Source organism: Lepisosteus oculatus, chromosome 11 (assembly GCF_040954835.1).
Source record: "Lepisosteus oculatus isolate fLepOcu1 chromosome 11, fLepOcu1.hap2, whole genome shotgun sequence".
Classification (NCBI taxonomy): Eukaryota; Metazoa; Chordata; class Actinopteri; order Semionotiformes; family Lepisosteidae; genus Lepisosteus; species Lepisosteus oculatus.
The window spans coordinates 24,460,611-24,476,782 of record NC_090706.1 but is presented as its reverse complement, the minus strand read 5'-3'; the positions used below and the strand labels follow the sequence as shown (position 1 = coordinate 24,476,782).

The 16,172-nt window shown below is 36.6% G+C and overlaps 1 protein-coding gene across 8 annotated transcripts in view; it reads left to right on the top strand.

Annotated features, from left to right (window-relative positions):
• The window catches only part of rapgef6 (Rap guanine nucleotide exchange factor (GEF) 6), a 95,144-nt gene that overhangs the window by 60,283 nt on the left and 18,689 nt on the right, over positions 1–16,172 (top strand). For 6 of the 8 annotated variants that reach the window (XM_015349506.2, XM_069195942.1, XM_015349502.2 and 3 more), the window contains 11 exons: positions 1,405–1,585; positions 2,934–3,070; positions 4,073–4,231; positions 5,088–5,240; positions 6,118–6,282; positions 6,910–7,017; positions 7,211–7,414; positions 8,185–8,293; positions 8,565–8,811; positions 12,335–12,492; positions 15,253–15,267. In XM_015349506.2, the coding sequence (XP_015204992.2) occupies positions 1,405–1,585; positions 2,934–3,070; positions 4,073–4,231; positions 5,088–5,240; positions 6,118–6,282; positions 6,910–7,017; positions 7,211–7,414; positions 8,185–8,293; positions 8,565–8,811; positions 12,335–12,492; positions 15,253–15,267 (1,636 nt within the window). The remainder of the gene's footprint in view (positions 1–1,404; positions 1,586–2,933; positions 3,071–4,072; positions 4,232–5,087; positions 5,241–6,117; positions 6,283–6,909; positions 7,018–7,210; positions 7,415–8,184; positions 8,294–8,564; positions 8,812–12,334; positions 12,493–15,252; positions 15,268–16,172) is intronic. The other 2 variants (XM_015349507.2, XM_015349505.2) reach the window with 1 other exon arrangement.

Genomic DNA, 16,172 nt, shown 5'->3' with positions numbered 1-16,172 from the left:
TACCCATTCTATTCATTTTATGTTAATAGTCACAGTGTGCTTAAATTACATATAATCTACTGTTACATCTATACTCTTCAGTGTTAGGGTGTCCAGGATAGCAAAATGATCTCAGTGAATTCAGGGCAATACACAAAACAAACTGCTATGACCATTTCACATAAGAAACAGCTGTTTAAATCGACTGAATTGTTTTGAGCATTGTGATAATGTCATGGCAGTTTCATGTACAATGATTCAAAGTAATCCCTATTTTATCCTGGTTAATAGATTATATTGGGGAGTTGCTTGAGCATCTCAGCTTCAAACTGCTAAGAAATAAATAAATAGTTCTGTTGAAAAGTAATATAACATTTTGGCTATGGGGCCTTCTCAAGGTGTGAGATATTTAAATAACTATTCACTGTTCATCAGGTCATCTCTGCAATTGTCAAGTGGAAGAAGAAATGTTAATAAATGCTTACTTTGTGCAACTAAAGATTATTTTTGAAGGCTGTTCAAACTTGTAAGTGAAGTACATATTTGTCACACTGTTTATTAATTTAATGCATAAGTACAATTTTGTTTAATGTAATTGGTGATGGCATCTGTTGTGAATTCCAAGTGATCCCTTGCCCTGTTAGATGCAGTACCTATCAATGTCAAGTTCTCATTAAACCTCTGTCTCTTTCCTAGTTAACATGGCTCATTGAAAGGAGTTTGTTTTTTATCTTGTTGATTTCTGGACAAGTTATTGCCCAAGGCTTGGATTAGCAGTCTCCACGTTCGGTCTCGGTAGAGTTGGCAGCGGATGCACGTGTGGGAGAGCAGATGACAGCATGGGCAGGCACATAGACCAGCTGTATCCCTTCCTCACAGGCTAGCCGTCTGACCAACAGGGCAGCGAACGAGCACAGTTCGGTTTCTACAGTGATACGTGGTCTGTAAACACTCTGTGCAGAGGTTTTAGACATCTGGGACATAATGAAAAGTTACTGTATATATGTGGTGAGCATACATCTTAGTTGGGGCAAGAGGAAACCAAGCTTGTTTTTAAAGCCATTTTTAATTCATATTGACAACAGTCTTCAAAAGATTGGTCACAACTGTTCAAGGCAATCTACATATAAGCAATTAATATTAAGAGTTGCATTAGCTAAGCCATCTCATTTACCACACTAATATAAATAACCCATTGGCAGGTGTTCATTGTAATTAGCATCATTTGTTGCCCTATACTCATCTATTAAGCTAAAAATATAGATAATGGTTAACTATGAGCTTAAAAAAAAGAGGCTGAAAATCGCCGTGCAACTCTTTTGCACAGCGGTTCCTGTCAAAATTTTGATCTATAGAGATTCCTCCCAATAGGTTCAATAAAGCAGTGAAGGAAGGAAGTCATGAGTCTCTTGTCCTTCTCCCCAGGCCACAGAGAGTGAGGTTGGCGATGTTGATCTGTCAGGTCTCCCTGAGGCAGCAGTGGATTCGGAAGAGGAGGAGGAGGAAGATGAAGATATCGACCGAGCCTCAGACCCCCTCCTGGGGAGAGATGTTGTGCGAGAGTGTTTGGAGAAGGATCCAGTTGACAGAATGGATGATGATGTTGGTTAGTACCTTTCATATTTAAACTGTACCAGGAAAACCCACATTATGCAACAACATGGTATTCTTCTTGGGGATCGCAGGCTTTTTTTCTACTTAAATCTTTTTAATAACCATTGACTAGAACCTTTCACTGTTGAGTTGAATTATGTTAATAATCTTTAATGAAAACATAATTTTATTGTATGATATACACATACACACATATAATACATTAGACAAATTATTCAAAATCCCAAAGTAGACAACCCTTTTTTAATTAAGACTGTGTCGCAGCATAACTCACACCAAGTGAGATGGCTTTATCTCTGGTTGGACCTAAAATGTGTATGTAAATATGTAAAATGTAACCTTACAGAAGAGGAAGCTGGTCAAGAATTTTAAAGGTCTTCAGGTCATCTTCTATCAGCCAGTGTGTTATTTAAGCAGACAGTACATGTTTGTTAGTTGTGCTGAAAAAAGCCACTTAACTCATGTAATGTACAAAGCTTCAGGCCAGGCATTATCAGCCTCAGGAAGTGCAGTTATTCAAACAAAATCCTGTATTGTTATAAGACGGTTGGCAAGTATTTTAGTAGCAAAGATTAGATTGAAAAGCACCTTCAATTTTGCAGTGTATTGAGATGGTAGGGAGAATAACTCTTAAATTAAAGGTTTCTTTGAATTAAAAAACTTTTATTTAAAGGAACTAAACTAAAACTAAATTTAACAGATGACTGTACAAAGTACAAAGTAGGTTCTCAGGCTTGAAGCAGAGATTAAAACTGCTTGTGTGTCTAGGCAGACATTGCATTATTAAGCTCAACATTTGAAATTTTGGCACAGAGTATTCATTTCCTGATCAGTAATGCAATGAAAATTTACCATGGCATAGCCAATGTGATCAACAATGATCTCTACGAATCCCTTTTTTTTCTGTTCATAGCAGGAGCACCATCTAGTCATCACAGAAAATACATTCTTGATGTCAGCTCCTATTTCCTCAAAATGATTATTATACGTCGTAGCTAGATCTTCTCCTGTAGTTATGCCGTGCACAGATTTTAGGCAGTACAGCTCCTCGAATTCCATGAGTCTCTTTATCTCGCAAGAATCGCTAATCACGGTACATCATTTATTTCCAAGCACTCAGAGCACAACAGCAAATTGAACTAATCCATATTCATCTCTCCAAAAGGGTTGAAATGACCGAATATTAACTTTTCTTTTTTAACATCCAGCATTTTGTCCAAAATGTTTGACTTTATGCTTGAGTGTAAAAAGTTATCCGTTTGCAAGCTTTCCTGGCAGAAAACCCATATTACAAGAATTCTAACCTCGCTTGTAAGGAATGTGTTTCATTGCTGTTTCAGAACAACTGCTGGAGTTCATGCACCAGCTGCCTGCGTTTGCAAACATGACCATGTCTGTGAGGCGAGAACTGTGCAATGTTATGAAATTTGAAGTAATTGAACATGCAGGAAAAGTCATTCTTCAGGATGGACAAGAAGTAAGTCCCTGTATTTAACCTATGCTAGATGTAAAATACTTGTATAGACACAGTGTGAACTCTAGATCAGTCTAAACCTCATACAACTACCCATCTTTTTTAAATACATCTTAATTATGCAATTTCTCAAAGTAAGAAATTCTTCATCAACCAAAACCTCAGTGGCATGTGACTTACAGTGGATCTATGATTCAGTACAAAATGTAGAGCACACTGCTTGTTTAATTATTTAGCTAGCTTGTGTAGAGATGGATGCATTAAGTAGTTAATTTAGGTACTTGCCTGAGAAAATGAAAATTCATATCGAATCTACAGTAGGAAGAGAGCATGTCATGGCATAGAAGTTATTTTGTCAACATTTTCTCAACTTGAAACAATTTAGTTTTACTAGAGGTAAAAAGCTAAGACATAAATATTATCGTTGATTTGTAGTAATAATAAATGGCAAATTTTATTTAGCTAAATAAGTCAGTTTTGGACAGCATGGTGGAGCAGTGGATAGAATTGCCACCTCACAGCACCGGTGCCCTGAGTTCAGTTCTGGTCCTGGACATCTATCTGTGTGGAGTTTGTATGTTATTCCCGTGTTTGTGTGAGTTTCTTCCGGTTTCTTCCCACAGTCCAAAGACATACTGTCAGGTTCATAGGCTTCTGGGCAAACCCTTGGCTTTGAAACCCCCCCGAGCCAGAATTAGAAGAAGCAGTTTGAAGATTATTATCATAACAGGATGCCACAAAGTGGTTCTTGGTAGAAAATATAAACTCAGGTTAAGACAAATCCCGTGGCATCCACCTCTTCTGCTGAAATGCAAACCCCTTATGCATGTGTGGAGAGAAACAAACTACAGTATGTAGCACATCATGGAGGAATGTCTCCTCTACAAAAAAAACAGGAGGTGGACCAGTAGCTTTGAAACTGCTTATACATTTTGCCTTTAAAAGTGCTAAAAGCAAAGAGTTCTCCAAAGAGATTGTTATGCGTTTTTTGTTGGCGTTTTGCAGTTGGATATGTGGTATGTTATTCTGAATGGCTCAGTTGAAGTGTTTCATCCGGATGGAAGAATGGAAATCCTTTGCATGGGAAACAGCTTTGGGATTTCTCCCTCTCTTGACAAGCAGTTCATGAGTGGTTTGGTACGGACCAAAGTAGAAGACTGTCAGGTTGGTATCAAAACTGAACACATTTTTTGTGGTAATTTACGATACAAAAAAAACCTTTTGATTTTGCTGTAATACAGTATTTGTAAAGTGTGTATAGTCCAGAATGTCTCCTCCTGATAAGGATAAATTCCTTATTAATTCCTGTACTATTTGACAATTAAACACGGAATGAGAGTGTTATGGATAGTCGTTACAAAACAATTTTAATTTGAATGTGTTCCACAATTTATCAGAATATAGGCCCTGCAACAGCCCTCTATGTTAAAGCTACTGTAACTGATTTGGAGTCTGTCCAGCTTTATACATTTTAGATTTTTTTTTAGTTTATTTCTTTAATATATTTGAAAAAATAATCGGTTTCAAATCATATGTGTTTGCAGTCACGAGCACAAGATAAAACAGGGTTAAATGTTGTAGCTTAGTCATATAGAACAGGAACTTTGTCTTAATTTAGAGAGGCTGCAGTAAAAGTGACCTTCTTGTTCTGCTAATACTCAAGAAGTGGTTTTGGCTTCTGCAAGTACTTTTAAGTGTTCAGTTTCAGAGTTAGGCTGATAAGTTCTGTTTCCTGTTGCTACCGTTTGTAAAGTTAAATTCATGTTCTTTCCGATTGCTTGTTTGTTTCTTCATGCTAAGTCTCTGAAAAAAATATCTTCAACGGATATTGATCTAAATACAAAGCTTGAAAAAAGAAACTAAATTGTCTTTAAAGAATATTGGCAAAAGAGGTGGTTGAAGTCCAATGCCTAACGAGAATGACTCTGTACTGCTGTTGTCGGAATACCCATCAGTGGTGGATAGCAGTGTTCTTTTGTACTACCAGTTTATTAACTGTCCTCATATCTTTGTGGGGCAGTTTGTTTGTATAGCCCAAGAAGATTACTGGCGCATTCTGAACCATGTGGAAAAGAATACGCACAAAGTGGAGGAGGAAGGAGAGATCGTTATGGTGAAGGAACACCGAGAACTCGATCGCAGTGGCACCAGGAAAGGACACATCGTCATTAAGGCAAGGACAGCTTCTGTGCTTTCAAATCTGTGTTCATTTATGATTTTTATTTGGGCAAATCCTTCTCTATTTATGTATCCAATTGCTATTTTTAAAAGATTTTCAGAAATATATGAACTGTAATGCTTGGTGGGAGCAATTTGTTTTCCGTGCTTTTTTGAAATGTAATTTCTAACCACTTTTAAATTCACATTGGGGGGTGAATTATTGAAAATACTGTGCAAGAGAAACTGATACAATCAGGGCTTAGTGTTATACAGTATGTATTTCATTTTAACATTAGTTGTTTTAATGTAGCTGATTTTTTGCCTACTAAGCATTGTTTTCTAGCTCTTTGGTTTTAGATTGCCATTATTAATCCTTCATAAACAGTCATTTTCTGCTTCTAGATTTATATGAGTTACTTATTTTCTTTTGACTACAAGAGGATAACGCTTCAATTTAAGTTAAATAGTGAATGAGCACGGGTCCTGGTAGATCCGTCCTTCTGTATTTCCTTATTCCAATTTAGTTGACAACCACGTTTTTAGTTTCTCATCCTCTAAAATGTAGGGGTTTCCCAAGCAATACCTCTGGTCATGTGGCTTGCATGCAGCACAAAGAGCAAGGCAAGGCTGATGAAAGCTGAATAAGCCTTTGTGTTTTCATGTAAAAGGTTTTATTTTCATGTTGCCAAAAATTGACTTGCTCAGCAAACGTACTGTAGCACATGCATTGGTTTTGTGGTATGCAGTATTACTAGCTTAAATTAATGTGAATACCACTTTACATCCCTGTTTTTTTTTTTATTCTAGGCAGAATAGGGAAGCTGAATTTTGATAAAGATCTTTGTTTAATCACATTGAATCACACTGTTGTCTGTTTGCTGTGTCTTCAGGGGACTCCCGAACGCCTTATCATGCACTTGGTGGAAGAACATTCCATTGTGGACCCCACATACATTGAGGATTTCTTACTAACCTATAGGACATTTCTGTCGAGCCCCATGGAGGTGGGGAGGAAATTGTTAGAGTGGTTCAAAGTTGACAGCCTCAGGGACAAGGTCAGTAGACATTGCCAAGGCTGTCATCAAGCACTTAACAATTGATTTACATTCAAGTGAGCGCAGTAGTGCTCTACAGGATCAATAACAGTATTGACAGGTCTGCAAACGCCTGGGACTGAATTGCAGATATCTTCACTTCTAGACCATAAAACATCAAATACTTTAAAACGATCAATATTCCTTTGAGAACATTTTGTAAAGGGCAGTTAATCTCTTTTAGGAATGATTACACCAGAAGATATAGGTGTTTATTGTTTTCTCTTTGTGGAGTTTGATGGCTTTGATTTGAAGTACTTGATGTTCGGACTCGCACACTTTGATGACAATGAATCACAAATTTTCAACGTGTAATTTTCAGATCTTGTTATACCTTGAGTGAATGAAGGAACATGCAGGGCCTAAATCTAGAGGGAAACACTCTTCCATTGTGGAAAAACTTCAACCTAAGCATCCCTCATGTTATACAGAGGGATCCTATTAATGCAAAGATGTGTTCCCTTCTTAAAACATCTGCAGAAATAGTTTCCATCTCTAGAGAAAAACAGTGAAAAAATTGTATGCTTAACTACCGTGTGAGTTTGAAGAGTGCCGATCTTTGTTTTAACTTGAATCTTTTCATGCTAGGTTACACGGGTAGTGCTGTTGTGGGTGAACAATCATTTCAATGATTTTGAAGGAGATCCTGCGATGACGCAGTTCTTGGAGGAGTTTGAAAGACTTCTGGAAGCAGCAGTAAGGATTTAGTGCATTCATATGTTAAAAACAATGCTTCTTTCAGAAAATAATACAATCCAGATACGTATCATTGTTCAAGTATTGGTCCAAGATATACTAGTCTGTGAATGTTTGCAGACAACTGAACATTATTTAAGCAGTTGTCAGTGCCTACAAATTGGTCACAGACTTTTAATGTTCTCTTTTCAAGAAAATGAAAGGTCATCTCAGGCTCTTGAACATTGCCTGTGCTGCTAAAGCCAAATGGAGGCAGGTGACTCTGCTAAAGCCCTCCAGAGAGTCTTCCCTCTTCTTCACCCTGCTGGGAGGCAGCGAGAGGGGCTTCGGTATCTTCATCGAGTCTGTGGAACCAGGGAGTAAAGCTGCTGAGGCTGGTCTGAAACGAGGAGATCAGGTTCGTCATGTTTGCATAAGTACACACTTGGGTATATTTTTGGATCGCCTGATATGTAATGAAAGATTGAACTATAGCACTGTAGGCTATAGTTCTTGGATAGCTGGTCATTTTGCTGTAGGATAACAGCACATACATGTGGCTCTGTTTGTCTAATTGGTATCGATTTTAAAAAGAGCTGAGCTCACTAATTGTATTTAAAGTTTCTTTCATCCTTGGTATTTCCTTGAAAGGATATGTTTTTGTAAACTATCCTTCCTGTCAGTCATTTGTTATCTCTGTGCTGTTTGGGTGTCAGAGGGGTATCACTTAAGTTCTTTGTGTCCTCTAATACCCCATTAATAACACATACTGTTTTAAATATTCCTTTGGTATAGAAAATACTAGTGGGCACTCATTAGCTAGCATGTAATTTGTGGCAACCAAGCAAGGCAGACATGAGCGAGAGAGCTGTTTTTGCATCATTGACCTTTGAGCACACTTTATAATTAAGACAATCAATAAGATGAGGCTGCTGGGGACAGCAGCACCATCTCGGCAAAGCCAGACGTGGGAATTATGTCAATGACATCCTTTAAGGATTTGTCATTAAAACTGTTCAATGACGTTATGGTTCAGAAAGCTTTTTACTTGGGTTGGATAGGAAAATGGTTTGTGTGTTTTTTCATTAAAACATCTAGAATGACGAGCATTTGTGTCAAGTGCAGGATAGACCGTTTTTGTGAACCCGGCAGCCCAAATGTTATTTTCTTGTTTCTCTTGCTTTTCAGATAATGGAAATAAATGGCCAAAATTTTGAAAACATTACCTCTGCCAAAGCCATTGATATCCTGAAGAACAACACACATCTTTCCATTACAGTGAAAACTAATATATTTGGTAAGGAGATGCTTATCTTTTGTAAGGCAAAGGAATGCTAGAGAATAAACAAACATCTGTCAAGTTTTTCTTAATCAAGTATTTTGCATGTTCTTTTAGTTTTTCTCCTCCTCTATTTAAATTTTTTTGTTCTACACACAAACTGTAAATTATAGAATTAGTTAAATGCCTGCATTTAACACTAAAATAGCACAATCGAGACCCTTGTTTTTATAGTTTTAATTCGTACCTTTGTGCTAGACAGATCCCATTCATATTTTTGTACTTTCAGTTTTCAAGGAGCTGTTAAGCAGAATAGTGCATGAAAAGAAGAATGGCATTCCTCACATTCCCAAAATCCAGGAGAAGAAAGGGAATCGCTACTCCATTCCTGATCTTCCTGGAGACATGGAGCAGATGTTTCCTACTGAAAAGGGAAACAAGAAGATCAAAGCCAATACTGTGTCGGGTGGAAGGAACAAAATCAGGAAGATCCTGGACAAGACACGCTTCAGCATCCTGCCTCCGAAACCATTCAGGTACGTCGAGTCAGAAGCAAAAGGGAGAAAAGACCTTTGGACTGCGATGTTGTCATGTAAAGGGAAACAGAGTAGAAGTCACAGCAGTTGGTCTTCAATGTTATTCAACCTTTCACTGCTAAAAGTTATCAGCACTTCCATCTCATTTTAATTTCTGTGACAGTTGTCTTCAACATCACGCACTTCCGTTGGGTGCAGAGAGTCATCATTTGCTCTGTAGTATTGTATTAGCTGAGTAGCAGGCAAGTGATGTGTGAAGCTACAGCAAATTCCACTGCCTATTTTCATGCACAGTTAATAAAGCAGATCTGCACAGATAGTGACTCTGCCATTCTATAGCATTATACTAATAGATATGCGAGTAGAATCAAATGAGGCGGAATTATGCATCTGATTGGAAAGGGTTTAGCGATCATAGGGTATAAAAGAGGTACAAACGGTTTTCTTGTTTCAGGAAAAAATGTAAATGTTATGATGCACTATAGATTGAATGATTTTTTTACCATCTTCTATAGATAGGCTGTTCTCATTATAGTTGGTTTTACTCACAATTTTTGGCAGATGAAAACTGATGCTCATTTCCTGTCCTGCTCTGCAGGGAGTTGAAAGGTTTTTGCTTTTTGCTATGAAATTGGTGAAAATGCACATGAAAGGCATTGATGTAAGAATTGCAAGCAGTTTAAGCTCATCAGCATCGTATTATTAATGTGAGGTAAAACATAAAAAGAGAGATAGCTGGAAGCACTATTATCTGAATTCAAAGCTCTTTTCCTGCTTTCTGTTTTACAGTGCCTCAGTAGTTTGGGAAATTTAAATATCTGATGGATATGATTACATCTGTTCTGTATGTTTTTTGTATCTTCACAATAGCTGTTTATGAGGTGTGGGATTGATTCCTCCCAAGTGTGAATCTGTTTTATTTCAATAAGCGTAGGAGTCTATTATAGTCTATTATTATAGTGCAGGTGTTTTTATTTTATTCCAAATTAACCTGTGTAACAGAGGCCATTTTCCTTAACCAAAAGCTTTCTTCAAAATGTTTTTTTTTTTTCCAAAAAGCATCCTCTGTATTTTGTTGTGCTGGCAAGTAGCTAGGGGTGGTACTTTGCTTTTGATAGACCATGAGTGGTGACGTTGTTGACATAGACAGTTATCCAAACATATAAAGTGATTGAATAGCACAAACACATTTTCCTTTCCTTTCTTGGGATCAGATTTGGTTGTTTGTCTGCTGTAGAGCTGGAAGCCCAGGGAAGTAATTGTAAGATTGCCTGGTATAGCTCCTTTTGAGAGGGGGAGGTGGTTCTTAAACATCATTAATCATTTGGAAATCTTGTGTGAAGTTAAGTGTATGTGACCATGATGTATATTGGAACTCTAGAGTGATAAGCCCACTTCACTTATTTACACACATACCATTTCAAGAACCTCTTCATTCATATAAGATGCCTAATGAAGTATGTGCATATTTCTAATGTCTTTTTGAAGAATCCTAAATGTGATGTACATTTTATGTTTCACTTGCTTAATTTCATGTTATATTAAGGCTTTACATCACTTTGGCATTTTAAATTATTATAATATAGATTTTGTGTGATGTTGTTCTTGTTTGGTGTATGCCTAGTGAGTTTCAGTGTGCTGGTTACTGCACTTGTTCTGTTTTGTGTGTTTTTTTAATGGCTGTAGTTGCTATGGTGTTGTCCATTCTCATGTTCTCCAATGTTGTCTTTCTTTGTAACTGCCTCACCTTCACAGGGGACTGTTTTGGTAAGACCCTTGTATAATTACAATTAATATGAGGTGATACATGTCTTGTATCTATAAAGAGAATGTTTTAAAATGATAAAGAGAAATATAAAATAAGCAAACGACAAGCCCACCCCCCAAAAAAGTTCTCTTTTAATTTATCCTAAAATACCATAAAATTAAATGTCAAGGTTTATGATTTGGCTTAAAATGGACTTACATTTCAAATATCATTATTGTTGTTATAACTTCAAGGTCAGTAATTTGTGAAAGAAAGCAATGGTGGGGTGAATTCAGATTTAGACATTGAATGTGGCAAAGTGTATTGCCATTATATGAAATGTTAATGACACAGCTTTGATTTTTAAACAGTTAAAGACTGTGTATCTTTCACAGCCTTATTGGTGCTATAAATATTCACATTGAGCTCTGGTTTGTTTAAAGATAATTGGTAGGCACCATTCTAGATGGGGCCTAGCACTGAACATCCAATAGATCTCTTCAAGTATAGCAATAAAAGTAAAAAAGCAGAGACTGTATCAATTGGACAGTATTTTTTACCCCTTTTGTAACCTAGTTATGAAACTACAGCACTAAACAATCAATGTTAATAGTGTTTGCCATGTGTTTTACAATTATTGTAAAACGGATTTAAATCCCTGAGAATTTTTTTATGAATATGGATTTATTTATTTGTTTCTGTTGCATTGAGGACATTCTTAATTGATTCTTTACTTCAAAGCCTGTTACTGTAAGTAGCCCGGAAACAAAAATGATTGTTTTACAGGGCCTTAAATGCAAAGGAACATTTTGGAAATATTGAATTTCTCTCACTGTTTTGTAAAGCCAGCTACCTCTATATTGAGGATAAATCTTACATAACATCTAATCTTGAATTTTCCAGGGAGGTCTAAAATACCCCGCTGTCTGTAACTGAAGACAGAATGCACTGTCATTTATCTAGACTGCTTAAGGATTTCGGCTTTTACACCTCTGTATTTGTGGCATATGACCTAAAAAAGTTAAGTGATGACGCTCACATTTGTCAAAAGGTCATACTTTGCATATCGTTTACTACAGAAATATTTGACTAGGCAATGGAGGCAACAAATGTCTTTATCGTTTTCTGTTAGTATTGTTATACTGTGCATGGTATGTACATCAGAGCTACATAATATACTGTTCATGCTTGATTTGTACAAGCTAATAATTATAGGCTTATTTGGCAATATTTACAATTTTGAATATGCAGTATGTGTTACTACATCGATCAGTCTGTTCCTAATTGTATAACTTTGCAAAAACTGTAAGTGACATTATTTAATTAAAACTACATTACATTACTTTACAGACAAGAATGAAGACTGTAATGTACACACATCTGTACCACATACATGGTATTTACACAGCATGCAGTGGGTCTATTTGAATGGCTCAGACTCCAGTGCTCCAACCAACTGGCTTTATAAACTGAGATTAGCCAAAGTAGTACATAAGTTCACTGTATACAGTACACTGTATGTATATTGGATACTGTATATTGGTTAAAATTGAATGTTAAGTTCCCTACCTATATTATCAGTGATTGCACAGTATTTTGGGAATCTGTAACTGTTTGTACATTTGTGTGTTAGAAACATTTCAGCAGTGAGGTGGCCCAAGAATGAGGTTTTCTTATTTGCTTTTTTTAATAGTACTATTGTTTTGCATTTGGTCAAAAAAAGTAGGAGAATTTCTTTCTATTTTTGTTTCTTTTTCTACTCTGTTTATTGTATAGTGATGGTGGCGTAGGCCAGTCCCAAGATGACAGCATTGTTGGAACCAAGCAGTGCAGACATAGTGTTGCTATCATGCCTATCCCAGGATCTCTGTCTTCCAGCAGTCCTGACCTCCTGCAGCCTGCTACCAGTGTGCTGGACTTCTCAAATCCTTCAGGTAAGGCTGTCCTGGAGATGCTGAAAAAGATACAAGATCACTTTATTGGCCATATACAATTTCTTGTATTAGGAATTTATTTTTCGCATACACCAACTTGCTCTCCATGAGACACACAGACAGGAAGAGAAGCCTGGGGTCAGAGTACAGGGAATGCCATGGAAGTAATGATCTGGTCCAAGATTGCATATGATTTAATTGGGGAAAATTGTACAGAAAAGCAGTGAAAAGTGTGAAATGTCACGTCAGTTAAGATGGCATTGGACCACAAGGCCAATGGAGTCCATTTGTGTCATGGCATAGGGTTTACCAGAATATGGAATTCTATAGGAGTGGTGCAGCACCATTCAACGTGTCAGTTGACTTGTCAGTCAACTTGCATCTAATTTATGAATATGGAAAAAACTGTCTTTGTGGTTCCAGAATACAGTATAAATGCTCAGCTGGATTCAGAAGTGACCATTTTGATAACACTGGTTGCTAATGTCCCAGGTTGAAAATTGCAGTGAATTGATCTGCAGTTACTCACCTGTTTTGCCTTACAAGGCTATCTCGATCCTGGAGTTTGCCCAATAATTCCCTTTATTGATTTCGTTTACTCAGATTTCCATGCTGATGTCACCTTAGACATCGTTTGCTTGTGAATCATCAGCAAGTTGAGCTTTCTTGGTCACTAGCGATCTGCCAAACACCCCTCTTTCAAAGTCATTGAGGTCTCCTCTTGTAGCCATGTTCACCAAAATTATATGTATCCAGACCTGTCCAGCATTTCCATACATGACCCTAAGCATGCTGGGATGTTATCTGCTTAATTAACACATGAGCGTTGCCTATGTGGAAGCCCCTGCTTTCGATATATTTGGTGACTCTTATTTACCCAGTTGTTTCTGTGTTCTTGTCTGTTTCCTGGATGTCCAAGCTGCTGAGGAGCTGTCATCTCTAAACATACTGTACCAATTCACAATACATAACTTGTAAAAATCTGTTGTTCCCATCGCATGCTCCTGTAACTAAGTTTATACCTAATATTAACGGAAATGTTAAAAGAACTGTTTTGAACACTGAAGTAAACTCAAAATCTTTTTTATACATTTTTGTTGTTTCAAAAAATATTGCCAGCCTTTGCAGGCAATATAATACATTTTCAAAGTTTAATTGGCAGAATAAGGATGTCACTTAGCTTCGTTAGCAATTGCCAAAAAAATACTGCCTGAAAATTCTCATTTTGTTCACAGCAAAGCAAAAACACATAGGTACACTATATGAAAGAAGTGAAATGCAGTGGAAGAGTGCTTGCGAACTTTTACTTTTACTAATAATTTTGACTTTTAAAAATGAGTAATTGCTTGCTTTTTTAGTAACTTTTTAGCTTAAAACAGCTTCTTTCTTTTACTATAATTCAGTAATGCTAGAATAAGTATGCTACTAAAAAATTAAAGCAGTTGTTAGTAGCATTAATTTATCTTTTACCATTTAAACACAGTGCAGTGGAAATAACGTGTAGTAGGTGCTTCTGCATTTATCAGTGTCGGTTTTTACATCTACACGTGTGCGATTATATATGCACACATTTTTCTGTGGTTTGCTATTCCATTTATATACTGTACTGTATAAAGAGCCATTAATTAAATGAATTGCTCTATGAAAAGTTATTCTAGTAGGTTGCTGCATTAGCATGCGTAGGCTGCAAAGGAACAAGTAAGAATAAAAATAATACAACATTTTGGCTGTCTCTTCATTGGGTGTGTGGAGCCTTGTGGAGAAAAAGCAGACCATTGCAAGAGCTTAACATTGCTTTGGCTTTCAAGATTGTAAAACTTACTGGCTTGATAACTGTAACAAGTGTATTGCTGAGTGGTGAAGTTAGCCTACCAACTGCAGCATTGATGTTCTTGTGTTAAAGCAAATTTCTCCACTCCACTTTAACCCAACCAATAAGTCACAGTTCCACTGACTTACTGGTTGGGTTAAATCCCATGGCAATTGGCATTACACTGATCATGTCGTCTTCCATTGTTTTTGTGAAGCAAAACGGCATTTACTGTTGAATAAAATGACTCTCTCTGCTGTATGAATGACATACAGATCATTTTTAAGCAGAAAGTGAGGTACAGTCATTCTGCTCATGTGTAGGTTTTTTACCATAGCATTTCTCACCACTGTAGCCTGCAATGCAAAAATGGTTATGGATCAAACATGATATGATTGTCCTGGATCATCTGGGTGTGCTTCCTGTTTTCCTGGATTCTCTAGACTAGTGTATATGTTCTAGAATATCTCTTTCACAGGGCAGTTTCTCTCAGGCAGACCCCTCCAACTGTCACAATAGCAACCAGCAGTCTTCATTATTTAGTCAGAGCACAGCCTTATCCTTCACTGTTCTTGAATTAATTAAAATCATGTCTTTATGAGTGGCTGTTTATACAGATTCTTAATCACTCATACTGGCAATTTTAATTTAACTCATATATCGAACATTGAGCACCTGCTGGTTTAATGAAGTCAAATGGCTTCACCTTGGTATAATCAAGGAAAAAGATTACTCAAAACAATTAACAACCTATGTGCTCACTGTTTAAAATAGAATTAATTCACCAACATCCCGAATGAGCAACTGATGCAAAAGTAAGGTTGCATTTTCGTTAGTCTTGTTCATGTCCGTATTTTTTTACTTTTAAAAAAGAGAAATATCATGTCTCAATTTGTTTAAATGTCATGTTTCCATTGACTGGCTTCTTTTTTTCTTTTCTGCTTACGCAGCTGTAAGCTTTTACTGTAAGTATGCCTATAACTACATAATGCATGAGTTGTTTTTAAAGGAGCTGTAATTCAGTTTTTATTACCAAGTGTTTTTTTGTTATGGAGATTGTTGACTACAAAATACTTTTGCCATACTGATAATCCTCTAGTTTAAGTCATTCTCAAACCTGTAAATGTTTTGTTTCATGCTAATACTATTCAGTCTATTATAGAATATTTTCTTTATTCAGCCTTGGGCATCTTGTCAGTCATGAGTAAAATATGCATTTTATATATAAGTTATTACCCTTTCATCATCTAAAGTTTTCCTCCTTCCTCTCTGAAACCTTTCATTCTTCAATGTTATTTACTGTTGGAATACTGAAAAAGTCTTATCCTCCACTAAAAGTGGTGTTTTTCATTCCCTTAGCATTTTTTAACATGCTTTTTTGCCTGTCATTTGCCATACATAGTATTCCCTTTTTATTCCATGTTTGTTTTTTTGTAGTTTTAGCTTAGTCTGAGTTTTATGTGAACCTCTTGCCTGATAAAACTGACACACTCCTCCCTCCTATTGAATATGGTGCAGTAGTTTGGTATGCATGTCATGAGTCAGCAGTTCAGTAGCTTCTGTTAGTTTGATATATCTGACCTCTCCCAGAAGAGTGAAGAGAGGGAGAACTTTGATAAGTAACTGAATGCATTATTTGAAATTTTCAAGCAGCCAAATTCATTTTATAAGAGAAAGAAACAGACAGTGTAAAGTTTGTTACACTGCCATGAAAACAGAAATACATTTTTTAAAGATAATTAGTGGAAATTATTTAATTTATAATCTTGTACTAGTGTGTATTGGCTATTAATGCAATGTCCTTTTTGCACTGTAACCTGATATACAGCATTTCTGTTATCTAGCACTTAAAGCGGCTGTTTCTAATTAA